The sequence below is a fragment of the Argiope bruennichi genome, chromosome 7 (genome assembly GCF_947563725.1).
Source record: "Argiope bruennichi chromosome 7, qqArgBrue1.1, whole genome shotgun sequence".
In the NCBI taxonomy this organism is placed as follows: domain Eukaryota; kingdom Metazoa; phylum Arthropoda; class Arachnida; order Araneae; family Araneidae; genus Argiope; species Argiope bruennichi.
Window position 1 is genome coordinate 51,999,996 of NC_079157.1, and position 17,052 is coordinate 52,017,047.

The 17,052-nt window shown below is 32.8% G+C and overlaps 1 protein-coding gene across 2 annotated transcripts in view; it reads right to left on the minus strand.

Moving 5' to 3' along the window:
* Window positions 1–16,366, minus strand: part of LOC129976361 (interleukin-1 receptor-associated kinase 4-like) — a 35,519-nt gene extending 19,153 nt beyond the window's left edge. Inside the window, exons 1-4 of one of the 2 annotated variants that reach the window (XM_056089890.1) lie at window positions 16,253–16,366; window positions 13,329–14,171; window positions 9,915–10,229; window positions 6,896–7,010 (exon numbers count right to left, since the gene is read on the minus strand). In XM_056089890.1, coding sequence (XP_055945865.1) covers window positions 6,896–7,010; window positions 9,915–10,229; window positions 13,329–14,101 — 1,203 coding nt within the window. In that variant the 5' untranslated portion in view covers window positions 14,102–14,171; window positions 16,253–16,366. Of the gene's footprint in view, window positions 1–6,895; window positions 7,011–9,914; window positions 10,230–13,328; window positions 14,175–16,252 lie in introns of both variants that reach the window. The other variant, XM_056089889.1, reaches the window with a different exon arrangement.
* Window positions 16,367–17,052: the final 686 nt, after the last annotated feature.

A 17,052-nucleotide genomic window follows, 5' to 3' on the forward strand; every position in this document is an offset into this window, starting at 1 on the left:
GTTATGGGACCTTTCTAATACAAAGGTTCATATACACAATAAACAAAACCTAAAACAATTAAAATAACATGGCTTTCTTGTCAGAAAATTTTGCAGAATCATGAAGATGAAATTCAACCCAAATGATTTATCTGAAATCAAATACATACAATATTCCAGCAAACTTGTTGGTTGGCTGAGATGACTAGTATTCAGTAATATAATCTTAAATCAAAATTGCTGTTAAAAGTATTCACCTAAAAAGCATTACTAGAGAAATTTGTGTAGAGTTTTAAAGAAAGAAAATAAAATCCAATAGATTAAAAAAAACTGAAAAGACAAACAAGAGAGTTTTGAATGTCTGACAATTATCATTGTTGTTTAGAACACTGGCAGTAAAGCATGGATATACAATCAAAATATTTTTAAAAAATGTTATATTAAATTACAAATACAGGCAATTGCATCAGTTCTCAAAATAGCATAACATTGTGTAGAGTTCAGTGCGATGGATTAAAACTATGTCATTTCTTTTTTCATTTATTAAAAACAAGGATGTTTTTGTGTCATGAATTTATAAGCAAACAATTTATTTTGTATATGAAGATTCTATTCAATTTGTTAATTTAAGAAATGGCTGGTTTTGATATATTGTCACGTAGATGAAGTGAATGTAGCAAGTCCAAGAGAAATGAACACACTCAAGATCAACTGAAGAGTTTTAATACCAATCTAACCGATTGGGAAACTATTTATATACAGAAGATTATTCAAGAACCTTCTAGAATTTGAAGTCCCGCAGAAAATTAGGAATTTACATAAATAACATTAGAATAATTAACATAAATTTGCATATTTAACATAAGTCTGACATAAAGCAAATTGAAATTAAAAATCAATCTTTAACTGTTCGCCTCGCTTGTATTTGAACCCGCGACCTTCCGCTCCGCTATGAAGTGCGTCGCTCAGCCGACTAAGCCATCGGCGCTTGGTCGGAAGGAGCAATTTTCGCTACATTTCCCCCTCCTTAGGAGGAAGCAGCGTCCCGCTGCAATCTGGTGTGGCTCCTTGTAACAGGTCTCCTGGGAATATCAGGCATCCCTCCATCAACAAATTGTCTTCTTGGATCAAGATAGGGTTTTAGTCGTAGTACATGGACAACGTCTTTTGAACTTCGACGCCCTCTATTTCGTTCCAAACTTTCTACTTCATACGTCACGTCAGATAGTCGTCGTGTTACTTGATAAGGTCCGAAGTAGCGCCTTAAGAGCTTTTCGGATAATCCCACCTTTCGAACTGGGGTGAACACCCAGACTAAATCCCCGATATTGTAGCTGACAGGTCGATGTCTCTCATCATATCGGCGCTTATCTGTAACTTGTGCTTCGCGGATGTGAAGTTTTGCAAGCTGCCTAGCTTCTTCAGCCTTGGTAATCAGATGATGCACATAACTATCGTCGGAAGTTTCGGCATTAGAAGGGAAAATTGCGTCAAGAGGAGTCTGGATTTCTCTACCGTGAACAAGAAAGAATGGACTAAATCCTGTGGTGTCTTGTTTTGCTGAATTGTAGGCAAAAGTCACAAAGGGCAAAATGGTATCCCAATTTCTTTGTTCAACGTCTACGTACATAGATAGCATGTCTGCCAATGTCCTGTTGAATCTTTCTGTCAACCCATTGGTCTGTGGATGGTAGGCGGTTGTCAGAAGATGTGACGTCTGGCATAACTGATTGATGTCTCTAACAATGTTGGCTAAAAAGTTACGTCCTCGATCACTTATCATTTCCTTGGGAGCCCCGTGCTTCAGTACAATTTCTTCAACTATGAATTTCGCAATTTCGGCGGCCTCAGCGGTTGGTACTGCTTTTGTGACTGTGAATCTGGTTAGGTAATCCGTGCAAACAATAATCCACCTATTCCCATTTCGGGTAACTGGAAAGCGTCCAAGTAGATCTATTCCAATTTTGACAAACGGTATGTCAGGAGGTTTTATTGGATGGAGCTGCCCCGGTGGTAATTGTGGTGGTGATTTTCGTCTTTGGCATTCTCGACAGTGTGATACATATCTACGTATGCTCCCATACAACCCTGGCCAAAAGTATTTTCTCTTTATTCTGTCATATGTTTTGGCAAAACCGAGATGACCGGCGGTAGGAGCATCGTGAAGGCTTCTTAGTACATCGCTACGAAGCTGCTTTGGTACCACCAAAAGCCATTGCTGTCCCATCGGATCATAGTTTCTTTTATACAGTATACCACTTCTCATTTGATAATTTTGGTACGCTTCACCTCTCTTGAGGATTGCTATGATGGTCTTCAATTGTTTATCCTTTCGTTGCTCTTTTGCGTAATCTGCGATAGCTGCAAGGAAGGGGATTTCGTCATTGCTCTCAGCTGTTGGTTCAACGAGGGGCTTCCTTGACAGAGAATCCGCATCAGAATGTTTGCGGCCACTCCTGTACGTAATATTGATGTCGTATTCTTGTAACCTAAGAGCACACCGAGCCAGTCTTCCTGAAGGATCCTTAACTTTGGCCAACCAACACAAAGAGTGGTGATCCGTCACTACTGTGAAAGGTTTTCCATACAAATAAGGCCTGAATTTACTGATAGCCCAGATCACGGCAAGGCATTCCTTTTCGGTTGTAGAATAATTTCTTTCAGCTGCAGTAAGTGACCTAGATGCATAGGCTATGGGTCTTTCTGTGCCACCCTGGATCTGCACCAGCACTGCGCCGATTCCATACCCACTAGCGTCCGAGTGAATCCTTGTTTCCGCGTCCGGAAGAAAATGTCCCAGAACGGGGCCACTGGTCAGTAATTTTTTGAGTGTTAAAAAGGATTCCCTCTGTGACGAATTCCAGAAAAATTTTGCATCTTTCTTTAATAAGTCATGCAGGGGTTTTGCGATATCAGCGAAATTTTTGATGAATCGTCGATAGTATGAGCATAGGCCTAGAAAACTTCGGACATCAGCGATATTGTCTGGGGTCGGGAACTTTTCTACGGCTACGATTTTCTGTGGATCCGGATAGATTCCATCTTGCTCAACTAGGTGTCCCAGTATCGTTAGTTTCTTTTTGCCAAATGAACATTTCTTCGAATTTAGCGTCAGTCCCGCTCCCTGGATACACTTCAGAACTTTCCTCAAGCGTATTTGATGTTCTTGGAAATTCGGTGCGTACACGATGATATCGTCTAGATAGCAAAGACAAATATTCCACTTTAGGCCCCTTAGCACCGTGTCCATCATCCGTTCGAAAGTAGCAGGGGCGTTGCATAGCCCAAATGGCATGACTTTAAATTCATAAAGACCATCTGATGTCACGAAGGCTGTCTTTTCTCTATCTTTGTCGTCAACCTCTATTTGCCAATAGCCTGACTTCAGATCCATCATGGAGAAAATCTTTGCACCGGCTAGACAGTCCAAGGCGTCATCGATGCGAGGTAATGGATATACATCCTTTTTGGTTATCTTGTTCAATCTTCTATAATCGACACAAAATCGCCATTCACCATTTTTCTTCTTCACAAGGACGACTGGAGATGACCATGGGCTGTCTGACGGCTGTATCACGTCTTCTTTCAGCATCCGCTGGACCTCCTCGGCAATCGCGCGTCTTTCAATGGCTGATACACGGTACGGTCTTTGCTTGATTGGCGAGTTGTCACCTGTATCGATCTTATGTTTCACGGAACTGCATCCAGATTTTCTCAATGTCCCCTTAAAATCAAAAATGTCACTAAATTCTTCTAGTAGACTCAATAGCTCTTCTTTTTCAGTAGTTGTTAGATCAGAATCGAGAATTTCTCTTAACTTTTCTCGTGTTGCTCTTTTTCTGGATTTGTGTCCCTGTGAACTTTCTCGCTCTTTATCACTCAAGGAGCAGATTGCGTCATTAGCTATTGTCGTTAAGCACCCTATATTCATTCCTTTCGGAATCAATTGAGTTCGTCGGGAACAGTTTGTTATCCACACCTTACAATAGCCCTTCTCAATGTCGACAATCGAGGCTGGTATAGATAACTCCTTTTCGTACCTCAGAATTGCACTACCAACAATCATAGCTCCATCTGCTTCCTGCACTTGCGAATTCAAAGCACATATTTGTCTTGTTGAGTTAGATTCAATTAAGTAATCAGATGCGGCAATCAAAGAGCAATCCGATTCCTTTGAACCCGAGTTGTACGGAATGATTTCGGCAAGTTGGAGCTCTTGGTTTCCACAATCGATAACGGCATCGGTTGCACGGAAAAAGTTCCAGCCAAGTATCATTTGATGGCTACACTGAGGAAACACGAGAAATTCAAACGGCTTCACGGTCCCGTTCAAGTCCATTTTTAATACACAGCGTCCAGAGGCGGCTACAGTTTTACCACAAGCAGTTTTCAGTATAGGTCCATTCTCAATAAACATAGGGGCATTCAATCGTCGGCGTAATTCTTCAGATATGACGGAATAATCGGCACCAGAATCAACGAGGGCTTTTACGCATTGTCCATTTGCGACGATATAGGTGGTGTTCTCTTTTAACTTCGCTGTGGTGTACGTCGGAGGATTTTCTTCCACTGCGGCCTTACCTCTTGCACAGGTCGCCCGAGTTAGTTTTCCTCAGCGAGTCGGCGCGGAGAAAGACTGGAACGGCGTGCTGGTGATTGCGACTCTCGGCGGTTGAGGGAACGTCGTGGATAAGGTGAACTGCTTCTTATTCTGGAAGAAGTAGGCTGTGCGTAGTCGTCGTCGTAGCTAGCAAGGGAGTCAGCATACACATCTCGTCGGGGGTTAATGGTTCTAGTGGCTCTTGCATTTTGAAATATTCGACGTCTCTCCCGGCAGTACCTTAGCACATGCCCTGGGCGTCCGCAATGATAGCAAAGGGGCACATTATTATCAGTTCTCCATAAGTCTGTTCTACATTGAGGAGTGGGTCTGTTGGTGGTTTCACGTCTTGCCTGTGGCCTGGTTGGAACCGAACGTTGGGGAGTCGTCTTGTCTCTCCTTGCACCTGTAATTGGTGCTAGAGCCTCCATAACCTCTTCCTGGATCACAGATGCAATATCACGTGGTTTCTCAGTTTCATTGTCTGTGTAGTCCTGTACTTCCGGCATGATCTTTTGAAGCTCCTCCCTGACGATGGTGCGTACCAATGATCGGAGATAATCGGCATCCGTTTCGGTCGACACCGCAGAGACATTAGGTAGTCTCTGAAATCCTGGTCGAACGATGCGTCTTCGGCGAAGGCTCTCTATATGACGGCATCGTTTTACGAAAGCGTCCGTAGTCTCATATTCTTGAGACGATAAAATCTGGTACAAGTCCTCTGCAATGCCCTTCATGAGATGGGCCACTTTCTCGTCTTCAGCCATAGAGGGGTTAACTTTCCGGCAAAGAGAAAGGACATCTTGAATGTAAGATTCAGATGACTCACCAATTCGCTGCGCACGGGTGAGTAGCTGGCTTTCAGCCTGGCGCTTTATATCAGCCGCACGACAAAATGTGTTTTTCAACGAATTCCGAAAAACAGTCCAATTAGTGAAAGTGTCTTCGTTGTTATCGAACCATTGTCGGGCTGTTCCGGCGAGGTAAAAGATGACGTTCGCCAAGCACATTTGGTCATCCCAGCGATTGTAGTTCGCTATTCTATCAAAATCCTTGAGCCACCGGTTAGCGTCTTCCTGGTTGTCTCCAGAGAAAATACAAGGGCTTCTGGGGAGCTGGTAGGTCAAAACTGGAACTGGTGCAATGTTGCTCGGAGCAGAACTGGCCCCAGCTGAGAATTTCTGATCGGCTTCTCCTCCTTCAACCATTTTCCTTAATTGTCTAGTCGGATCCGGTAGAAGACCAAATTCAGGATCGAGTCCTTGAATACGTCGGCTTTGGCGTAACTCTTCCGTTGTCGTACCCGGCGCCTCCACCAAACTGTCACGTAGATGAAGTGAATGTAGCAAGTCCAAGAGAAATGAACACACTCAAGATCAACTGAAGAGTTTTAATACCAATCTAACCGATTGGGAAACTATTTATATACAGAAGATTATTCAAGAACCTTCTAGAATTTGAAGGCCCGCAGAAAAGAAGTCCCGCAGAAAATTAGGAATTTACATAAATAACATTAGAATAATTAACATAAATTTGCATATTTAACATAAGTCTGACATAAAGCAAATTGAAATTAAAAATCAATCTTTAACTTTTCGCCTCGCTTGTATTTGAACCCGCGACCTTCCGCTCCGCTATGAAGTGCGTCGCTCAGCCGACTAAGCCATCGGCGCTTGGTCGGAAGGAGCAATTTTCGCTACAATATTATTAAACAAATTGATAAAGGTAATAATTTCATTGAAAAAATGATAAAAATAATATTCAATTGGAGGTTTTGTTATCGATAATGGTATCATTTTAGAGCAATTTTTTAAAATTGCTCTAAAAAGTAAAATATTTAGCTAATTTTTTCCTCTACACACTAACAATAAAAAAACCATCAAAGAAAAAAAAAATTAGTCATTATATTATAAAACAACTCTTATCTGCTTAATAATCTATATTTATAAAAAGTGTTTATAAATTTTTAATGAACAGATTTTAAATCGCATAAATCAGCACCCAAGTGTTTTAAATGTCCAAAACTTGTATAAAATAATTTCCCTTGTCAATTTTTGTATTTCACTAAACAAAAGTAAAAAATAAAGCACTCTTGTTTTTATTGCAAGAAGCTTATAGAATTTCATATATCAAAAATATTTTTTTAAATATATGCATTATCTTAATGATTGAAAATTGATAATTATTCTGATGAAATAATTTAATATACATTATATTAATTTATAAAAATTAATTATTTAATTTTTAATCAGATAGTAAAATTGAATGATCACTTCTCAAGTTGATAACAACAAAAAAAATACAGAAATTACTTACAGAACATGCTAATCTATCTTCCAATGATCCATTGGGCATATATTCATAAACTAAACAGCAGTTAGACCCATCATCTGAAAATCCTAAAAGACGTAATAAGTTCTCATGCTTGCACCTAAAAAAAATATAAGATTTGTGAGAATTCCTGCAGATACTAAAATAATATTTATTTAAATAAAAAATAAATCTTCAACTTCATTTTAAAAAATCTAATTAGTACTGAATGAAAACAAACATTTATTTCATTTTAAATAACTAGCTGAAACAAGAAAGCAATTCTTTCTACTCTTCAAATCTACAATTAGAATCTTTTACAGTATTACAAAAATTCTTTAAATTGGTGGGAGTTACTCTCCTAATATTTTGTATATTTTCCAATAAAAGTATTAACCCCCACCAGCACAAAATTATAGACATTGGGCAAGGCCATGAATGCTGATTGCTCAGATTTTTATTTTCATGTATATGAGAATTATGTGCCTTGTAGCATTGTTAAGAAAATTGACAGTTTTGTATTAATTGCATGGCATTGGTGAACAATAATTAAGAAAGATTGATTCATTATGAATCTAGCAATTTTATTAAAGCTAACATGCTATCTTTAGCAATTAATTGCTGACATAAGTATAAAAAAAATCGAATATGTATTTTTAAGGATTTTTCAGGCTAATTGAAAATAAAATTTGACATAGAATACAAATGCACATATTTAACTTTATTTATTTAAATCCTTGTATGTTCGAGTGACTGCATTTACATACATGAAAAATTACAGATAATCAACCCTTTGACATATAATATTCCAAATTTGATATGGAACTACACTTTAAATGATAATCTGTTAGGCAGATTTAATATATCTAGTTTTTTCATTTTATAGTTATTTTTACTAGTACTCAGACATCCAGACAGACAGACTTTCTCTGAATGTATTTTGATCCAAAATTAATAGAAATCGAAACATTTGGTGTAAAGTCTATATATCATATTTCATCTTCTAGCTCAAAATGTTTTTTAGGGTTATCAAGTTCATGACTGAATTACAAAAATGTGGAGATTCTGCAAAATTTTGAGTTCGAATTTTTTGATAATTATAATGTTTTCTCTTGGTATTTTTTGTACACAAGAAAGAAAAACAAATATTAACAAGAAATCTAATTAAAAATACAACCATTTATAATATTTTAACTATCAAAAAGGCACAACTTTATTCTATATTATTAATTTCTATGCATTTCTTTTCAAAACAATTTGAAAGTAACAAGTGAAGTAGCAAGAAAAACATAAAATAAGCTTTTTGCAATCATGCAATTAATTATAAGCTTAAAGGCTTATTAATACTGACATAAAATAAATATTAATGTTTTTTTAATTTGTCTATTATAGTGACAGCATTTAAAACAATCATGTGACAAAATTATTCAAAGCAATTTAGAATAATCTTTTGTACTAGTTGATCTATCAATAAATAAACGACTGAGATTAAACAATTTTGCACTTTTCTCAAGTGTTTCAAATTAGTTCCACATATTAATACTATCTAAGATAGCTGCTCACAAATATCCGCATTAAAAAGAAAGATAAATGTTTATTCAAATTACTTCATTTCAAAACTTTGATAAAAATTTTAATTATTCAAAATTGACAAAATTTAATTATAAACTACAATTTAGCTTTCAGAATTGGGTTGAATTTTTTTTCATAGTCTAAATTGCTATGAAAAAACAGAAACTTTCAAAACATTCTTAATTTATATTGTGCACATATAAGTACATATGAAGCTTCTATAGCAAATCAAAGGTATTCTATATAAGATAAATGGAGATTCTAGAGCATTTCAGCTGTTGATAACATCCTATATATCCTATTAAAGTTGATTTTTAACAAGTGTTTGACAAAGATCTCTTTTAAATGTATCCAGCTGAAGCTTCATTATTTTACAATTTATATTATCATAAATATTAGATTCATAAATTAATTCATAGTTAATATCATTAATATTAATTATTCATAAATATGAATAAATTCAATTACTGGTTCCCTTTTTAATCTTAATGAAGATATTATCCATATTAAGCTCCGTTTAAATATGCATCCTTAACACCAGCTTCAAAAAAAAAAAAAAATGCCAGCCTGAGCAAGATGATTACAAACAGCAAGGTGGCAAATGCAAAAGAGAAAGAAAAATCCTTTGTCAATTTTAAATATATATTTTCACAAATAGCCCACAATCAGTTGGAAAATCAGAAATACTGAGATGAAGAGGGATTCAATAGAAAAGATATCTTTTGTGCCAGCACTTCAACATGAAAGCTATTCTTCTGTGTAACTTTTGCACTATTTGTTTATAATCCATGCACATAACTAAAATTTTTAGCATTTAAAATTGCTTAAAAAAAGTAAATATTCTTCAAGAATAAGAACTATACATATAGAGTCATGTAAAATGTTTTGTCAAAGTAATCAAGCAATCAAGGTCAAGGTGTGTGGCTAGGCATATGATTAAAGGAAGTATTCTAGTCAAAGAAAATGGGGAAATTAAAATGAAGCAGAACCACTCTTTTGATATAGAAAACATGTATTTAATGTCTGGTTTAATTAACAGGAATAGGCAAGAAGAGGTAACTTGTGTTGCAAGAGATTTCCAAACAGGCCCACTACAAGCATTTTCATATTCACGACAAAGCTGGAACTTTGCAGTCTGTTTCAAGGCGAGAAATTTTGAAACCAATATTTAGATTGCCCATTCTGAGAATAGAGAATAATGAAAACAATTTTTCTTTGATAAAAAAAAAAGTCATGCAAAAACGTTCTACCCTTACATTTATATGTAACAAATAAGAAAGAGGATGGGATTAACAAATATAACAGCAAAATGACATTTTCTGGCTCAACTATAAGAATCTGAACATTTTCATATATAAAACAGAAGCTATTTCCAATTTATAAATACAATGAATAAATTGTCAATAATGAAACCAAGAAATTTCAATAATTATTTATAATAAATTTGAATTACCTAGTTAAAATGCTCAATTCAGTAAAAAACTGCTTATCAACAGGTTCTTTTAGCAATTTTACAGCAACAGAAATATCTGCTCGAAAAACCGATCCAAAACCACCTTCACCTATTTTATAACCACCTTCTTCTACCCATAAGTCACAAAAATTTCCAGTTTTCTCGGCAAGATCCGAATACTGAAACTTTTTCAGTTCACTCAAATCAATTCCTTGCAAATGCTCATTAATTGAGTCTACAACATCAGCAATTCCATTGTTCTGAGGGAGGGAGTGTGATTTAGTTCCAGTTGATCTTGATTCCAAAACTGAAGTGCTAACAAAAAAAAAAAAAAAATTAGCACAGATCAATAAAAATTAATACTTTAACATTTAAAATATTCTTATCTGATTTATGTTTTTATGAATCTTAATCACAAAATGAAATTCATAAAAATGTCAATAGCTAAATAAGAAAAATATTTAATTATACTGATGATATTATTCCTTTGAACCTGACAATTTTAAAAATTGTATAAAGCATGACCAATGCCTGCACAAAATTACTGTGATGCATCTCGCTTACATACATTTTGTAGATTTGTACATATGCTTACTCATCAATAAGGTCAAAGTTCACAATTTTTTTAATGCAATATTTATTTAAAATCCAGTAGAAGATAAAAGATTAAATGGGGTTTAAAAATAGTAGGTGGCACAATGTTGTTTCAAGCTTTTTTTTTAAAAAATTATTAGACCCTAGAAGATAGAGTGGACAAATTTAAAGTAAGAAATAAGAAATCAGTGTAATTTATGATACTTTCAAGGCTTATAACAGTTTCAGAATCTTTAGAGGTAATGCCATGTATAAGCATTTGGAGGAGGAAGCCATATAAAACACATCTGTATATAGATAAATTAATTTTTTTTTAATGCTTGACCAAGTTTAATAATAGTTTAAGACTTGACACCCTTTAACCCTTTATTTACCAAATTATGTTACCATCAATTTTTCAACTTCATTTTTGCACTAGTAGTTAAGTTTTCTTGCAGAATAATCCCAGGGAACCCAAGAAAATATTTTAATTAATAAAAATATCTTAATTTAATTATTAATTAAATATTTTTCATTCCTACATTTAGCTTATATTAACTTCTTGCTATTTGGGTTACATTCTCAGTGTTCTTTAGAATACCATCAGCAAAAATTGTCATATTACAAAGATATAAGCCAGATTTAAATGGTAGTTTTAAGTACCATCAGTAAATAAAGGGATAAATGATGACGATGGGATTGTTCCATTATTCACTGAAAAACTCAATGCAAAGGAAAAGAGAACACTTCTCTCTCACACTGAACTCATTTCCAGTTAATTTTCATTTGCTTTTCTTTCTACTGTATTATGGTAGGCAGCCATATAATGCATTTTTATTTTCAAATTTTTGATTAGGAATAAGCACCCATACACTTTGTATGAATGTACATCCCTGAAGACAACCCTGATGTAAACACAAGAAGGAACTTAAGAAACATTTTTCTCTAATATTTTATATAGTAAATTTAGCCTAATTGTATCAGCAAATAAATTTATTTATCATAAGCATATACACAAGATGAATATATGGTAATCTAATGAGGAAACAATTCAAACAATTGATATGCTATAAACATAATTCCCTAAAGTAACCCTACAATCTAATTTCTTGGTTAACCATGCTTGGACCAAAAAAAACTTTAGTAGAGAAGCAAGCATTTGCCAATAATATATTTTTTCAAAAAATATTTATGTGTAGGTTTGAAGATTTAAGCCCACATCATATTTTAGAAATTATGGAAAAAGTAATTATACTTTTAAATTGTTGTCACAACCTACCAAAAATTGACAAATCCACACATTGGGAACCTCTGTTTTAAAACATCTTGTACTATTAGAATATGCCATGAAGAAATTATATATTGATGATTAATAAAATGAGAAGGAAAAAGGTTTGATATTTTCAGCCAATTTTATAGCAACTCAAATTGAGAAGATGCTTGAGATGCTAATACTAATCCTTACTCAATATTTTTTTTTTTCTCAGCACTGCATCAAAAGACATTATGCCCAAGTTTTTCCCAAAATCAGACTTCTAAATCTCATCTAATGATTAAAAAAAAAAATCAATGTGAAAGATTTGTGAGACAAAGTTATTTTAAAAGTAAAACTGCTTTCTTGAATATCTTCTAATTTTGTTACTTTCTGTATTTTTGTAATTCATTCTTCACAAACAAATTATATTTTAATTTTGTTTTGTAATGAGTTATCATAGACAAAAAACATTAATAAAGTTTGTCTGTTTGTTTTTTATTTTTAAAAATTTTTCTGAATTAGTTTCATATATATTTTTTTAACTTAAAAGTAAATAAGAAATTGAGTATTTCCAACAGATAAAAGAAATTTAAAAAGTTAGTAAAAAAACAATCAACTTTCACCACTTTTTATGGATTTTAAGCCACGAAGAAGATATCTATAAATTTTATTACTTTTTGCTTACTATTTATTTCTCATTGATTTGGAACTTTTCAATAGATTGAGTATTTCCAACAGATAAAAGAAATTTAAAAAGTTAGTAAAAAAACAATCAACTTTCACCACTTTTTATGGATTTTAAGCCACGAAGAAGATATCTATAAATTTTATTACTTTTTGCTTACTATTTATTTCTCATTGATTTGGAACTTTTCAATAGTTTAATGACATGAAAAAAGGTTTTTCTTTCTTCATTCCACTTTATGCCTTTATTTACTGAATTACTTCACCATCAATTTTTCAAATTTATTTTTGAACCTTCAGTTAAGTTTTTGTACAGAATAAACACTGGAAGAAGAAAAAAAACTTTTTTAATTAATTAAAATAATTTAATTAATTAAATTAATCATAAAATATTTGTAATGTTATTTTTTAGATGATATCTACTTCTTTTTAGTGGAAAAACAGTCTTTTGCGTTCTTTCAAATACTGTTCCAAAAAATAGTCATATTGTATAAATATCAGCTGGATTTAAATGGTATTTTTAAGTTCCATCTGTATATAAAGGGTTAAGGCTCATCTCTATTATCTATTCTCGTAACAAAGGCTAAATATTTCTTACAATTATTAAAATCAAAATAGTTTATTTTTTATTGGAGGGGAAAATATAGTATTCAAAAGGACTATTTTAAATATTATGAATATATTTAATTTACATAAAATGAAGATTTTACATTGAAACTTCAGTTTCTTTTTTTTTTATCAAACTTTATAAATTTAATAGATAAGCCAATTAATATTTCTTAATTCTATTCCGTTTTATTAAAAATATGTAATAATAAAATCAAGGTAATTATTATTTTCGTTATTTTTTCCCAATTCCTAGTTCATTGACAAAGGAACAAAACAAAAAACTTTTTTCTTACTTTACTGTTGTAGCAAGTGAAGAATCAAAAGCAAATCCAGTATTTGCTATAGAAAATGGATCAGGCCTATTATTTATTGTTGAAGCTATAGTAGGTATAGTATCTGCTGGCACAGCTGTAAGATGTTCAGTATACATTGTTGAAGATGGAGCAAGTTGAGTATTTATTGTCATATTTGGATGAGGTCCAGTATTTACAGTTGAAAATGGAACAGGGCTAGTATACATTGTTGAAGATGGAGCAAGTTGAGTATTTACTGTCATATTTGGATGAGGTCCAGTATTTACAGTTGAAAATGGAACAGGGCTAGTATACATTGTTGAAGATGGAGCAATTTGAGTATTTACTGTCATATTTGGATGAGGTCCAGTATTTACAGTTGAAAATGGAACAGGGCTAGTATACATTGTTGAAGCTGGAGTAAATCCAGGATTTACTGGCATACTTGAAGGACATACAATATTTGATGACCAAAATGGAATAGATCCAGTATTTACGGGCATAACTGGAGGAGGTGCAGTAATTAATGGCATGACTGGTGGAGGTGCAGTAATTACTGGCATGACTGGTGGAGGTGCAGTAATTACTGGCATGACTGGTGGAGGTGCAGTAATTACTGGCATGACTGGTGGAGGTGCAGTAATTACTGGCATGACTGGAGGAGGTGCATTAATTACTGGCATAACTGGAGGAGGTCCAGTAATTACTGGCATAGTTGGAGGAGGTCCTGTGTTTACTAGCATAGCTGGAGCAACTCTAGTATTTCCTGTCATACCAAAACAGTAGATCCAGTATATACTGTCATAACTGAAGTAAATCCAGCAGCAGCATAATTAGTAGTACCTGCTTTAGAAAAAAAAATCAATATTAAAATAAATCAATATAAATATAAAAAAATATTCAATATTGAGGCATGAATTTAAGCATCAATAATGTTCCAGATATATTGTTAACTGTATTATAAGTGATGGACTCAGGTGACTAAGGCATTCCTTGATCTGTGTTTGTCATTCAATATTTAACTGTAGCCTGATCATAGTCATAAGGATAAGTACATTTGAAATTCATTTAATACTGTAATCTAACAAGATGATTAATTTTTTTAAAAAAAGATTTAAAAGGATCTGTTATTAAATGTGTAATTTCTAATATTATCTACTTATGCTTGAAAGGGTTGTATGAATTACAAAGTGCCTTAAATATCAGAAAATAATTGCTTTGATATACAAACAACCTCTAAATTCTATGAAGTATATAAGTACAAGAGTGTGTTTTATGCTCTAAAATTTATTAGAAATTTCTGTAATCAAGAATGTACTTTAAAATAAAAATCAGTTATTTTGTGGCAATATTTGTATTCATAGCCTGGCCCAACAAGAAAAAATTTTTAAGCATTAATTTTTAATCATCAATTAATTCATTATTTTTAAATCAAAGTTAAAATTTCAAAAGTCCCCTCTATTCAGCCAAACTACTGCTAAAATATGTTTATATACATTTAAAAAGAGAGACAGAAAAATGAACAAAATGGAAAGAATTTTCAGTTTCATCACATGCTCTTAATTTCTCCTTTGAAATTCTGCTTAGTTATTATATTAATGACAATTATCAGTACACCTTTTCAACTATGATTAAGAACCTGAAAAGTGTGCTCATAATAGAAATATCAAGGACAGAAACCGACAACAGAAACTAATTTTTTAGCTACTTAAATGTTAATGACATTTTCAAGAAAACTCCAAATGCATCACTTTTTTTAGACTTATGATATTCATGTGATATGACAGATCATGTTATAAAAGTTACAGTAATTATTCTCCGAGAGGTGCAAGAAAAACCTAAAGCTCACAGGGCTCAAAAATTTAAGTAAAAGAGCTTTTGAATTTAAATTTAAAAGATTAAAAAAAGATTAATTTCTTTTAATGCAGGAAATCTAGTTTATCAAACACACACACATATATATAATGCAGCTCAGAGATATTGCATGTCTAAATAAAGTAGAATTTTTATTTAATGTAGCAAAATATATTTGATTTCAAACTTTTTGTATTTCTCAAATATAATTAACTAGAATGCATGGATTTTATTAGTAAAAGTGATAGGCAAAACTTGAAGTTTGCTTAGAAAATGTATGATGTTTGTAGGACATGGCAGATTTTTGACATTTTTAAAGCATTTAATTTAGAAAGAAAGTAAACATGATAATTTTCACAAATTCCTTTTAAAAATATCATATTAACTCTCTAATTATGAATATGAAACTGAAAATTATTCAGAATTTATGTCCATTTTAGTAATGATAAAAACATGACTTTTAATTATGCTTAAAAAAAAAGGAGAGCAATGATTATGAAAAATCAAAAGCAGTCTTTCCCTTAGTATCTAAGAAACTTTAGCATTATAAAATACATGTATTTTAAAAGCTTACATCTATATCAAACAAAGTAAGAAAACATTTAAAAGATCAAGAAAATCAAAATATAAAAAAAAAATCTGAAAATTATTTAAGATGCAATTAAATATTTGTAAATTATTTTCAAACATTTAAAGAAGCATACTGATTTTTCCACGTAACTTCAGTAAAATCGACACATTGTGCTTTAATGCAGGTACTATAGGTTTAAAGATCAATTTCATATAAACAAGACTTTTCTGAAAGATCAGCTTCAGACAGATTTGACATGGCTTGAAATGCATCGAATAATTCATTAATTATTCACTTAAAATTAAACTCACAATAGTATCAAAGGCAATATTTCTATAAATAACAAAGTAATATTGAGAGTTCTACATTTGATCGTAACCTGAGACAGATTCTATCCAAGTTTTAATCCAAACGTTTAAAACCAAAACAAAAAAAAAAGACGTGCGCTTTTTAATGGAATAATAAGCTGTAGAAAGATAAAATAAATAAATATATGTACCTGTAGAAAAATGATTTGATTCGAAACCAAATTAATTAGTATTCTGTTGCTCAACTATAAGATTTGCAAACGACATCATACTGACAGGAGGAGTAAAATTATGAGAAATTACTCATCTATCGGCAATTTGTTTACGTTTCCTAATTGACTGATTGAGATCACGAGTTGAAGAGGTTTTAGTAACAAAGGCCATTATCCCCTGTAAAATATTATTTCTTTTATATAAGTGAAAACGTTAGGAAGAATTCTTGAAATAACTTTTCAAAAATTGCATTTAGACAATATTTTTTTTAAGTAAACTGATCATTTTAATTATAAAAAATAACTTGCCACAATTGGCGACTAGACAGATGCCCACTTACAATTTATATAATTAAAATCCAAAATCAAAACTAAACAAAAGAACCAGTCATCCAAGCCAGAATGACTGCGGTACCGATACTTGAAATCTGTATTTCGTATTAAAATAAAGGAGATTTAGATATCCTGTGGCGGATTGAATTGAGCGAGAATAGAACCTGGGACTTTGTGGTTCGCAGCCCAGTAACATGTCCACAATATAAAAGCAATTGCTCGGGTAGCGTAGCTGTTAACTGGCTTATAAGCTTTCACCACAATACCATCAATGCTGCTCGGCACTCCATTATTCTACCATCATCCATTCTTAAAAGAAATCCTAAAAAAATTTACTTCATTGTACATTCTATGCAAGGAAGAATCCCGATCAAGTCCTCGAATAACTACTAATAAATGTAATGTATATTTAATGTTAGAATTGTGCGTTTTCTTTTCATATGAAA